Genomic DNA, 12,945 nt, shown 5'->3' with positions numbered 1-12,945 from the left:
TTGTTCCCTATCTCTAACCAAATTACCTCTTGATGTCTTCATAAGATTATTTTGAATGTTTAATTCACGACATAAAAACAAGTCATTCGGCTAAAACAGTGATGGTAAGAAATGTTAATCAAAACTAACATTTTGTGTACTTTCATAGATGTAAGTATATGCATTTATTAGTAAACTGTTACGGTTTAGTCGTTGGTTTGAACTAGAGTCAGCTGATTTGTTGGCTGGGGGCGGGTTAAATACGACTGGGAGACATCTTGACTCCTTGTTTGATAAGACTCTTTCGTAGTCAGCTAGGTCTTTCGTACAATTACAGCAAACGAAACCGCATTATTTCTGTAAACTAAGGTAAATCTATTTATATCCTAACTTATACGGTTTATGGTTACATCTTTGTTTTGTGTTTAATATTTCTCGCGGCTACATTCACTTTTAGGTGCATTTTGACCGTTATTTCGCCTCCACTAGCCGGTTTGAATTAGCTTACAAGAAGACCCGTCACTGATCGCCCGAGCGGCGTTAGCGTATGACACGATGGACCAAACCTCGTTATTTGGGATAACAGGTCACGTTTTGAAAATACACACTTTTAATGTTAAACTACAGCAATTGGGTTGAGCATTAATTAACATAGGAAGAGTGTGGTTGTTGACTACCGATACAACGCTAGTTAGCACGAACGGTTAGCTTAATGCGCTAGCATAAAAAGTAGCTAGCTCAGTTAACCTAATGAAGCTTGCCACTGAGTGAGATTAAGTGACCAAGAAATAACTTTACTTTTTCATGGTCAAACCTATCTCTACAAGACCACAACCAAGCTTTGGTTGTCTGCTCATTTCTCCATTATGTGCGCTTTCTAATGCTGACGAATAGCAATCATGACCGCTGTTGGCTAACTTGACTTTAGGCCAGTTCAGACGGATTCTGATAAACAAACCGTTCAGCTATCGAGAGATTGTTGCGGTGTATTATTCAACGCTCTTATCACATTTTTTTCTAATTCATGCTTTTATTTCTCATTCCAGAGTTGGACAGACTTGGAAGGACTCAGGGGCTCTATGAAGCTAACAGGATGGCCAGCTGAACAGTTGGCCAACATTTGAAAGCTCTCTAAGCCTTCGTGTCGTGCTGTTTTCCTAAATAACTCTACGCCAAGCCCTAATTTAACTTAAATTTCATGCTCACAAGTCTTAAGAATTTCGCGAAAGTTGATGTCCTAATTTAGTTAAGATATTTTTTTAAAAATTATTATTAAAGACGCAAAGGCATTAAGATTTGAGTGATCCCAGCTGGGTGGACTCGCTTCATTTGGACACTACTAGAGATTTTCTAGTTATCAGAACAAAAGAATATATATATAAGTAATAAGCAGACATGAGCAGCAATAGGACAGAGAACCCAGTGATTCTGGGCTTGTCAAACCAGAACGGACAGCTAAGAGGTTCAGTAAAACCTGCTGGAGCTCCAGGTGGAGGTGGCGGAGGTCCTCAACAGCAGCAGTTGAACCAGATGAAGGGCACAATCAATGGAAACTCCCAGCCAGCCCCTCCAACAAACGCTATTATTAAGTAGGTTTTTTAGATAAGATCTGTTTTAAAATCAAAATGCCGTTTTGGTTGATTTCTAACCAGATTTTTTCCCTTTAAACACTCAGGCCTGGAGACGACTGGAAGAAAAATTTGAAATTGCCCCCAAAAGATACGAGGATTAAAACTTCGGTTGGTCTTTTATAATGTTGTTCTTTTTAAGATTATTGGGTAAAAATCTTCCTTGTTTTCAGCCAGGTTGTAATGTTAATCACATTTATGTGGTATGCAAGTTCAAAATGTCTAAACATCCTGTATCCCAAACACTGATTAGGCATTTTACAATGTTTACAGGATGTGACTGCAACTAAAGGCAATGAGTTTGAAGATTATTGTCTAAAGCGGGAGCTACTCATGGGAATCTTTGAGATGGGCTGGGAGAAGCCATCTCCAATTCAGGTACTGTCACAATTCTGGGTTTTTGACAAAAGAGCTCAATTTTTGGTAGCAAAGGATAATTGCTGTGATTACTCCAAACTTTTTTTTTTATACTCAACTATCCTCACATGCTCAGCTTTGAAATGTGCAGTGGCATAGTTCAGGGGTGCCCAATCCTGGTCCTGGAGGGCCGGTATCCTGCATGTTTTAGTTTGAACTCTGTTTCAACACACCTGATTTCAATCAGCAGCTAATTAACAGGCTTCTGCAGAGCCTGATGAGCTGCTGCACAGGTGTTTCAACCACTGAATCAAGTCTGTTGGAGCAGAAAAACCACAAAACCTGCTGGATACCGGCCCTCCAGGACCAGGATTGGGCACCCCTGGCATAGTTTGTGACACTGTTGCCTCGCAAGGTTCTAGGGTGTTTTTCATTGTCAAGGCGCCTGGCCTCACAAGGCGATGTCTTGCGAGGCCAGGCGCCTCACTTACGAGGACACGGTCCTTCCTTGCTCAAAGAAAACTGTTAAATGGAATGGACTTCCCTCACGTGACTGCGGATCCTGCGGTGGCTATGTCACGTGACAGGTGAGGTAAAGTTATATTTTATGTATAAATTTTGTATAACGAGCCTTTTACTTTCGTTTAAATTGGTGAAATTAAATATGTAAGCGAGTCAGTACCTGCTAGCCACCAAAGCTGCAACTACTAATCAACTAACAAACCATAGATAATTGCTTTGGATCTAAAAAACCATTTCAGATATCAGCCCTGTAGCTTGAATTAGTTGACTTACATTTAAACTGGAAATTTGCCCCAGAAGTAGCTGATGGCTCCTGATCCACCATCCTTTTGAAATTTCTGTGCTGTGTTCTGGGAAATTTGACAGAGAAGGCAACAAGTACCTCGCATATATCCTTGCTCATTTAGCTAAACGGCTAACAAACGGAGGACCGACACCTCAGTAGGGTGGGGCCAACACATCAAAACAAGGCTCCTTGACATTGAGAAACACCCCTAATCTTGCATACTGCCTTTCTGCGTGGAGTTGGCATGTTAGTCCGTAGCACGCGTGCCTTTTCTCTGGGTTCCATAACAGTTTATGAAGAATTCCACACCAAGCAGAGGCACTCATGATCTGTAAAGCACAAAGTTATTTTGGGTCATTTAAGATGTTGTATAAGAATTACCATCACATCGGTGTGAAGAGCTTTTTGAATTGCTTCCATTTGAAGAAATTGTTTCAAACAGGATTGATGAGCCAACGGCTAGTTACTGAGAACTGTGTTTGTTTTGTGCAGGAGGAAAGCATTCCCATCGCACTGTCAGGGAGGGATATTTTGGCCAGAGCCAAGAACGGCACAGGAAAGAGTGGAGCCTACCTCATTCCTTTACTGGAACGCATCGACCTGAAGAGGGACTGTTTACAAGGTAGGAGTTCCCATCAGATCTTCACTTTGATTTGAATTAGAGGAAATTCTGAGAGGAACACGAGATTGTGTTATAGCAGCGTAAACAAAGATCTGTGATTTAGCGCTGAGGCTGTGTGGTGTCTAATTAACGATCTAAACACTCGTATAGCAAAAATAGTTTTGACCTTAAGATAAAACTAAGGCAAATGTTTCTTAATGTTACAGAATGCAACATTTAACAATAAGACTTGGGATGAAACACTTAATGGAAAATCTCTAAATCAAGAACCAAGCTGCTGATTCAGACTCTGCATGTCTTAAAGTTCGTGTCAATTATTAATTTAGAAAAGACCTCATCTATCGATCGGATGGAAACAATATCCAGTGGAATTTAAAGTTTACTTCTGTCATTTAAGTGTGGTCAAATTGTATTTATTAGCCTTTACAAAGTTTAAATAATAAAGTTAAAATTTGGCTTTTTTAATCGCAATTTTTACTTTTCCCATCTTCTATTTTTCGGTTTTTAATCTTTTTTTTTTTGTTCATTTTCCATTCTGTGATTTTTATCTTGAGAGACGGTAAACGAAAGATTGTTTTTTTCTTTTTCACACTCGTTTGGTCAGTTGGCCTTTTCCTACAGGGGTGAAAAATTATGGAACTCAAAACGTATCTGAGTTTGTAAAACCCACTTCTAGGGATAATGGGCTCGACACACGGGAGGCGACATCGCCTCTCCTCCATTCATTTTCAATGAGACATGCGTGACAAAGCGATAATCGCGGGTCTCCCTCCTAAGCGAAACGCGAAAAACGTGCGTGTGAAATTTTGCGCTTGTGCACGTGTCGTGCACAGGCGACCCAGCGACGCGATCCCAGAAAGTTGAAACATTTTCAACTTTTCATCGCTGTCGCTCGGACGAGGACCAATCATCGGAGGTTTCATTCACTGACCAATGAGCGGACAGGATGCTTCGTACATCTCCGAGCAAACATGGAGGAGAAGTTGATTATTATTATGTTTTATGTAGTTAAATCAGAAGGAAGATTTCTCATAACTCTAGCAGCACCTTGTGAAACATCATATCTACCGCTTTATTAACTCTGAACCGCTTAAATAACCTTAATTCCCTCCAACCTGACACAGCCAAACAAAACAACGGAAGTTTCAATTTCGCCATGGAACAGAACGCGTAGACGGCTTTGCCGCTGCCGCGGGTCGCCTCCCATGTGTCAGGTAATAAAAGCGATAACGACAAATTTCGCTGATCGCATTCGTTTGTCGCCTCTCGTGTGTCGAGCCCATAAGTCGTAGCTTATAGAAAACCCCAACCGTACGTATGTGCGACTTTGTTTTCATTTTTGTGTATTTAACTCATTCAGTGCCATTGATGATTGAAAGTGTCATTTGCATTTTTTTGATTATGGGCGTCAGAACGAGCCCCCGCACCGTGAGAAACCTCTCCGCTCTAAAGCCAATCTTCATCCACATGCGTCACACGTCACGTGATCAGAAGCAGAAAATCCATGTGTTAGGAGATCGTTTTGGGCCGCTGCTGTAAAAAAGTAAGGTGCGAACTGGAAAAGCTTCTGCCGATCACAATTCGACAATGGATTATGAAAGAATGGATAACACTCGAAACGCGCAGATTCTTCCTGATGGAAGACGCAAGTCTCCTCTTTGTTTTGTTAGTTTTGGCGTTGCAATCATCCTAGCGCACAACCAGGGTCCGAAATTAAATTTTTTACTCACCGGCCAAGTTGGCTGGTAGATGATGAAAATCTACCGGCCAAGCATATCTTTTACCGGCCAAAATTCTAAATGATTTAGATCTACCTAAAGCATGTTATTCTATATTATGTTGATCCCAAACAGAGTGACAAAATAATTAAAAACATCAATTAATAAGAAAAATAACTCTTTTGTCATTTTTACTATTTATTTAATATGAACTCTTTCATTGAAATCTAGTCAGACTCCTTGTTTTCTCTGTCCATGAAGTCTGGCCTCCTGCTTCTGACACCGTCTTTGTGCCAAAGCATTACAGCCTCATTTGGGTCATAGTCCTCGATCTCTGGAGACACAGCTGCACCATGAGAATATCTGAAAAAGTGTTTCAGGGGCCGTCACGGTAACCGGTGTAGCGGTAAACTCCAGTAAAAAGGTCGACAATAATAAAAACCGCCTTGTTTTTAAAAAACAAATATTATCTCAGTGGATTACCGTGGCTGCGGTGTAGGCGCAGTGACCCTTACCAGCCACCGTATCATCTGCTGAAGTTGCCGGCGGCACATGCACACTTTGTTGTTTACGACCAAAACTTTCTTTAAGCTAAAGCTGAAATAATGGCCAGAGGAGACGGCAGCACTCGGGACATTTTTTATCCCTCAAAGAAGACAAAGTCGGAAGTACGGGCATTTTTTGGATATTTGAAGAATGCCGAGGGACAGTTGATGGAAGACTGCTATCCTGTTTGCAGCACGAGCAGAAAAAGTGTCGGTGAAAGGCAGCAACGCTACGTGGCCATCATAATGTAGCCATTGTCTCACGACTCCGCCATCTCCAGTTCGCCACTTTTCACAAAATCTTCTGGTTGCCACTGGTCCTGGTGGTTTTTCTTCCAGTTTGACGAGTTTTCTTTTGGAAGGCTGGCTGACTCCAGTTAAAAACCGCCACATTTCACCGCTAGTTTTAACACGAAGCTAACTGCTAACTTGATAAACTGATTGAATGGGATAGGTGGAAATGACGTTGGATGCGGCGCTCACGTTTCGCGTACGTTTGTGTACGTTGCGTGCAGGCGGGAGGAGTATCAGAAATCCATGGAAGATGGCTGAACATAACTAATTTGGTGCAAACATTTACTCGCCAGGTGGCAGATGGAGCTCGAAAATTTACTCGCCAAATGGAGCAATTTGCTCTCATTTGGCGAGTGTTAATTTTGGACCCTGCGCGCAACGTTCTGTGACTTAAAAAAACAGCGAAGGGCTTTTCTGATCAGGATACGGCTGGCAGTGAATGAGTTGATGCTGTCTAGAAAACCAGGGACGGGAGTAGAAAATTAGCACCAGCTGTATTTGCAAAAGCATCACAACAGCAGAAAGTAGTTTGTACCACGGTTGGATTGCAGGTAAATAAAACTTAACACGCATTCCCGTTTGATTCCAGCTTTGGTCATCGTGCCCACCAGAGAATTGGCACTGCAAGTAAGCCAAATATGTATCCAGGTCAGCAAACACATGGGGGGCGTGAAGGTGATGGCGACCACTGGTGGAACCAACCTCCGCGATGACATCATGAGGCTTGATGAAACGGGTAATCCTGCCGCCGATGTTAACTGTTTAGATGATTTGTCTGTTGGACTCTGTGAACATCATATCCATGCTGTTCCCAGTACACGTGGTTATCGCTACTCCTGGGAGAATCCTAGACCTCATCAAGAAAGGAGTTGCCAAAGTCGGTCAAGTGCAGATGATCGTTTTGGATGAAGTGAGTTATTTTTTTCCTCTGATTTGTGTTTAATTACTAAAATAGTGAAAGTGAAAATGAAAATGTCTTCTCTGATTTGTGTCGCTGCCTGCAGGCAGACAAGCTCCTGTCTCAGGACTTTGTGGTTATGATGGAGGAGATGCTGGGCTTCCTGCCCAGACAGAGGCAGATCTTACTTTATTCTGCCACCTTTCCTCTCAGTGTGCAGAAGTTTATGGTAGGTTTTTGCTTTAGCTGCTGAACCTGTTTGTTTGGCCTGCAGAAAAAACTTAACGGCTCTTTTGGTTTTTGATGTTAAAGAACGCACACCTGCAGAAACCTTATGAGATCAACCTAATGGAGGAGCTGACTTTGAAGGGTGTGACTCAGTATTATGCTTATGTGACTGAAAGGCAGAAGGTCCATTGCCTCAACACTTTGTTTTCCAGGGTACGTGCTGATCAACCTAAATCTTTTTGTTTTGTAGAGCCAAACTCTTCTCACCCTAATTCCTCTGGGCGTGTTTATTGTTTTGCAGCTCCAGATCAACCAGTCTATAATCTTCTGCAACTCCTCTCAGAGAGTGGAGCTTCTCGCCAAGAAGATCTCCCAGCTTGGTTATTCATGTTTCTACATCCATGCCAAGATGAGACAGGTCAGAACCGCATCGGCTGATGTTTAGTAAATGGAGCTCCTCACCTGCAGCATCCTACGTTACCATGGCAACCATGACGTGCTAAGAAGTTTTTCATGTTTGATTACTCAAGGGGGTCTAACTTGACTTTTTGCTCTTCAGGAACATCGTAATCGCGTGTTCCACGACTTTAGAAACGGCCTCTGCCGGAATCTCGTCTGCACTGGTAAGATGTGCTTTTGTGTTTCAGCTGCAGCTCAACTCTGGGGCTCAGATTATTGGTGTTCACTTCACAGGCCTTACTGCATCAGCTACACATACCTTTTAGTTTTATCTGACCTTACAGACCACTGGCGCTCGGTTTGGTAGCAAAACCTTTGGACCAGCATTTCTGATAATTATTCCATTTACTGACATGATTCGGTTGAGATGGTGAACCTTTGAAATTAAAGTATTTGTTGGATTGATTAGTTGTTTAAAGTAAATGCCTAGTTGGCAGCTTCAGCTTGAATTGGCCTCCAAACAATACCATTCATTTTCACACATGCTTTAAAAGCCGGTGTTAAAGTTCCACTCAGACATGTGCACCAACTCCGGTCAGGCATTTTTAAATTTCCAGAAACTTGCATGTCTGAATGAAGCAGGTTTCCATTGTGTGCTTGCCTGTGTTTTTCTTTCCACTTATCTTTAATCTGTAATGGGTGATTCTCGTAGTAAACGTAATATTTATAAACAGAAAGGTGCTCACCAGTGTGTAGGGATTTTAACCTACTATCTGGGTTTTACATTCCCGGGTATTTTGAAACCATAATCCCAAGTAGTATCAGAGTATAACAGGTATACAGTTGTGATATAAATGTATCCACCAATAAACATCTTGACACTACCGTCCAACCACGGCAGTGCATGAATGTCTTTAAGCTGCTTCACCTCTGGACAAACTCAAGACGCGGTTACTTAACTTATACGGACCGAATTTGGGTTAAAGGGGTCTGAGCAGAAAAACATTCTTAATAAAATATGTTGGGTGACCGTTAAGTCATATCTGTGTTAATGGCTCATTAACACCAATTCCCTTAAATACCGTTTGTTTTAGTGCATGATTAACACACAGGCTTCCAGATGTTTAGGATGTCTTTGAAAGCTGCTCCTCGCTCTTTTCGGTGCAGCCCGCGCTCACCGCGGTGGGTCAGCTGACCTGACCTTGGCTCGACGTGAGAAAGAAATTGGATAAACCTCCAACCTTATTTTATTTTAACCTTATTTTAATATTGACAAAAAAAAATGCATCATTTTACCTGCAGTTGTTCACTAGTGAAGCAACGCTTAACTTTGAGCAAAAGGACACAAAAAATGAATAAATCAGGAAAGCAGGAAGAAATGTTTAAATTTTTAGTTCAAACTATTTAGAATTTTGTGTTTTTATCACATTTAGCTTGTATCTTATTTAAAATATCCATGTTTATTTTGAGAATATTTGTGTTTTATTGTTTGAAACAAACAACAACAGCATAAAGATGTTTTGTATTGTAACTGGTGTTGATCATAAAATCTTTTAATGGGATTTTTAGAAGTATTTGTTCTGCAGCAACTCATCTGGTATGTGAGGATATGCAGAAACAGTCATGTTGACATAAATAAACAAAAATAAACAATACATTGCAATGTTTTGCATTACTGCACATGCCATTCCGACGGGGAGAAACCTTATGAGATCAACCTAATCGAGGAGCTGACTTTGAAGGGTGTGACTCAGTATTATGCTTTGGCCTGAAATCTATCGTGGTAGATTTCAGGCCACGTCGCCCTTTCCTAATCTCAGGTGACATTTTGTTTGTGGGAGCTGCTTTTACTTAGTTTCACAAACTGATATCTTTTCTGTTCTAGACCTCTTCACAAGAGGAATTGACATTCAAGCTGTGAATGTTGTGATCAATTTTGATTTTCCCAAGCTGGGAGAAACGTACCTTCATCGCATCGGTCGATCTGGTAAGGACGTGCGATCGTCTGTTTTTGGGAAATCTTTTTGGGACGGAAATGAACCAAATAAAAAAACAATGTTTTAATTTTAGGTCGTTTTGGACACCTGGGTCTCGCCATCAACCTCATCACGTACGACGATCGCTTCAACCTTAAAGGGATCGAGGAGCAGCTCGGAACGGAGATCAAGCCCATCCCTGGAATCATCGACAAGAGCTTGTATGTGGCGGAGTACCACAGCGAGGGTGGTGAAGAAGTCAAGCAGTGAGCCAGTAAGTTCATCACATTAATGTGTTCTAGATCCGTTAACGGACTCCTGAGTCAAACCAGTAAATGTTAAACTGGGCTTTGCTCACATTGGTGTCTGAATCCAGAAAGTCTAATGAAAACAAGCCTCAAATTTTTGAGTATAAACAATAGTTCTCTTGGATTTCTAAAGTTTTCTTTGAGCTTTGCTCAATTCTTTATATAGAATTTCTGTCGAGCCATTTCGAAGCCTATTGAGCAAAATTTTTTTCAAAATCCAGTGTTTTATCACCCAGCCCTGCAGTGAGGTGTGGACTCATAATAGACAGTCTATAAATAAATAGAAATTTTTGCAAAATCAAAAAGTTGGGAGTACAGAGCAAGAGTATTACTTCTGTGGATTTCTAAAAATAGTCTGGTTAAAATCTGCAGTTGGATCAGTGGAATGCTGGTGTGAATCCAGGAATGTTGTAACTTTAGATTTTCCTTTGTTTCCACAGATCAATCCCCCCCCCCCCCTCCCCCTCCCCCAAACCCTCTTCAACCCTCGCCACCTTGGATTATTTTTTTCCCCGTGTACAGTTTCTTTCTGTCTTCCTGTTTTTGGATGCCACCAGTAGGAATGTTGTGATGGACGCTTTCTGGAAGAACTCATTTGCCTTATTTAAAGGCTTCGTGCTGCATCACAAAGGACTGAAGGCACGAGCACCAGGAGGAGAGCATGGGACCAAGTCAAAGGAAATCCGTGCAAGACGTGAAACCAGCACCAACAGACCTGAGATGCCACGCCCTCACCCTCCACCTTTTATTTAGAAAGTTTTAACAAATTTATATCAAGTGCCTTAACAAGCAGTTCAACTAAAGTAATAACCCTCCATTATCCACCATTTTTTCTCACTCCATACCACGCAGTCATGTTCACCTCGTAGAGAATTCAGTAATTTAACCGGAAAGGTGAATTCATAACTTATTTTGGTCCATTTGGGAGGGAAAAGAGTAAATTTGAAGGGAGCTGGTCTGGTTCATCAGGACTCATCTGTTGAGTTGAGGACAAACTTGGATTTTCACTGGACAGAGACTGGGTTTTTTCTTTGTTCTCCAAGAGACAGCCAGACTGTCCAGATGCTTGTGAAGAAGCTCGTGCTTCTAGAGACCCTGCAGCTGTCCTCCGTCTTCAGCGTCAGAACACTAAAAGTCAAAGAGCAGCCTGCTAACACCATGAGGATTCCTGTTTCAGTGCAGATTATTTGAAGAGAGCATCTTTTTCTCTGGTTTTTGTCTTGAGTTTCACACTCTTATGGATGGCCATACTTAATTCAGCTAGATGTGGGGGTGCTGCCTAATGTAAATACCTTCATTTTAAGATTGTTTTAAAAGAAAAAGAGTAAAACGGCCGGCCAACGAACTGGAAAGCTGCCCGCCCCCTTCTCTCACTCTCGTTAGCACGGAGGATCTTCTCAACTGCCGGTTTGTGCAAATTTGGCCCGAGGATTTATTTATAATTTTAAAAGGATTATAAAAAATCGAGCATGACTTTGTTCATGAAGTTATCAGTCGTTTTTCTTTTTAAGACTCCAAATTTGACGACGAGTGCAATTCTTCAACAACACAATTGCTGTTTAGTTCTTCTCGTGCTAGCAGTGTTAACGAGCTTCGAGTCCAGACGGGCGGCGATCCGACCTTCTGATGAATGAACTTTGCTACCAGCTTTGACTCATGAAGCTGGTGTTTAAAAGAAGCTACTAATCTGTCTTACAGTAATCGCTGCAGTGCAGCTGAATTGGCTGTTAAATTGTTTTTCTTGGGGAGATGGGGGGGGGGGGGGGCATATTATCTGTTACTTAAATTTATGCTATGTTTAAGCTTCGCTATGAAAAACGTGTTTGCTGAAGCCAAGTTCTCCTTCCTTTTGGCAAGTCAGCCAAATGCTTCAAAACAGCATCAGACCTGAAATGTAGCAGGAAGTTAATCTGAGCTGCAGGTCAGCCGGCTGCCCTGAACCCGGTTGGCACAAGTCCCTAAAAAATGATACAAAAAAATCGCCTCAGCAGGTTTGGTTGCACTTAAAACCGGCTTCACGATGTCCAGAGAGGGAGGTCGTGGTGTAGTCCTGGGAAATGAAAATGGGCGAGGCAGACACAAACTCACTGCTTATTGAGCATCCCAGCCTCGTTCTGTCGTTACTTTGTGTTTTTGGGGTTTGGGTCATACTTTCTCCAACAGCCCATGTTTGCATGAAGGTTCTCTGAACATCAGCTAGAACCTTCCTGCCAGTTGGGTTCCCTCTTCATGGTGAGATGCTCTAATGTTCTAACCAATGAGGATAGTTAAATCAACCAAACGTTAAACGATCCCATCTCTCATTGGTGCGAGCTCAGATCCCTGTTCTCTCCCATCTGGTTGTCCCAGAAATGGTTCTGCATTTGGGTGATTTGGCTTTTGGGTGGGTGGGGTTCTCTAGAACAAAAACAAACTAAAAATGAACCAAAACCTAACGGAGTGAACAGGGGTCTCATTGTTCAGACACTTGGCAGCCGTCTGCTTCTTGTCGGCCGCTGGCAGAAATCTTCCTGATAAGTCGCGGCTTCAGTGTGGGTAGAGTTGCTGCCAGAGGCCGACAGGTGAACCGTAAAGACTGAGACAAGAGCATCTCGCCCGCTTCGGGTACTAATTGAGTAATTTATTAAACCAAATTGTCTCATTCTTTAAGGTCTTTTATTAAATTAGTCAGGTGGGTAATTTGGAACACTTGCTGCCCTGATGCACTGGTTCATCTAAACAGTTGGAACACAAAATCACAACCTTTGTTAATTCGGCCATCCTGTCACAACCCTGTCAGGATAACGAGTCCTTTTTAGGATTCCCTCAGGACTCAAGTGCATCAGTAAAGGAAAACTGGGATGGGCAGGTGGGCACTTTAAAACAAGAAAACCAATGTGAAGAAAAAAAAAGTCCAGTTTTGTTAATGGGTACAAAAATGTTCAAAAGAGTTGCCCTTAGATTTTTGTTTCTCAAATGTTCAAACAGGTACGTCTTCACCAAAAGAAACCCCCAAATTGAAGTGAATTTAACGCCTGTGTTCATTTAATTTGAGTTATAAATTGGCTAAAAGTTTTCAGTGATGCAAATTTTACAAGTGAGATCTGTCTTGGAAGTGATTGGGTTTAAAGTTTTGTTTGGAAAAATAAAGCTCACTGAAATTTACTGTCTGCAGTGTTTATTTGTGACAGCCAGGGGGCGCTGTG

The 12,945-nt window shown here is 41.8% G+C and overlaps 2 protein-coding genes across 2 annotated transcripts in view; both read left to right on the top strand.

Annotated features, from left to right (window-relative positions):
* Positions 1 to 208: 208 nt before the first annotated feature.
* On the top strand, positions 209 to 12,904 carry ddx6 (DEAD (Asp-Glu-Ala-Asp) box helicase 6). Its single transcript, XM_054742609.2, has 14 exons — positions 209 to 348; positions 1,026 to 1,568; positions 1,655 to 1,718; positions 1,881 to 1,985; positions 3,265 to 3,394; positions 6,541 to 6,687; positions 6,767 to 6,861; positions 6,956 to 7,078; positions 7,162 to 7,290; positions 7,379 to 7,495; positions 7,637 to 7,700; positions 9,362 to 9,463; positions 9,547 to 9,726; positions 10,201 to 12,904. Exons 2-13 carry the CDS (start codon positions 1,375 to 1,377, stop codon positions 9,720 to 9,722), a joined length of 1,446 nt encoding a protein of 481 aa, XP_054598584.1. The 5' UTR covers positions 209 to 348; positions 1,026 to 1,374; the 3' UTR covers positions 9,723 to 9,726; positions 10,201 to 12,904.
* The window catches only part of treh (trehalase (brush-border membrane glycoprotein)), a 16,219-nt gene continuing 15,385 nt past the window's right edge, over positions 12,112 to 12,945 (top strand). The window contains 3 exon segments of the mRNA XM_070543246.1: positions 12,112 to 12,127; positions 12,224 to 12,321; positions 12,483 to 12,608. Of these exon segments, the coding sequence (XP_070399347.1) occupies positions 12,112 to 12,127; positions 12,224 to 12,321; positions 12,483 to 12,608 (240 nt within the window).

The sequence above is a fragment of the Nothobranchius furzeri genome, chromosome 13 (genome assembly GCF_043380555.1).
Source record: "Nothobranchius furzeri strain GRZ-AD chromosome 13, NfurGRZ-RIMD1, whole genome shotgun sequence".
Classification (NCBI taxonomy): domain Eukaryota; kingdom Metazoa; phylum Chordata; class Actinopteri; order Cyprinodontiformes; family Nothobranchiidae; genus Nothobranchius; species Nothobranchius furzeri.
This window is presented reverse-complemented; position numbering and strand designations above follow the sequence as displayed.

Coding starts and splice junctions, on each gene's coding strand:
- ddx6 (XM_054742609.2), top strand. CDS start 1,375: ATGAGCAGCAATAGGACAGAGAACCCAGTGATTCTGGGCTTGTCAAAC. Junction 1,719..1,880: donor ATACGAGGATTAAAACTTCG/GTTGGTCTTTTA, acceptor CAATGTTTACAG/GATGTGACTGCAACTAAAGG. Junction 1,986..3,264: donor AGAAGCCATCTCCAATTCAG/GTACTGTCACAA, acceptor TGTTTTGTGCAG/GAGGAAAGCATTCCCATCGC.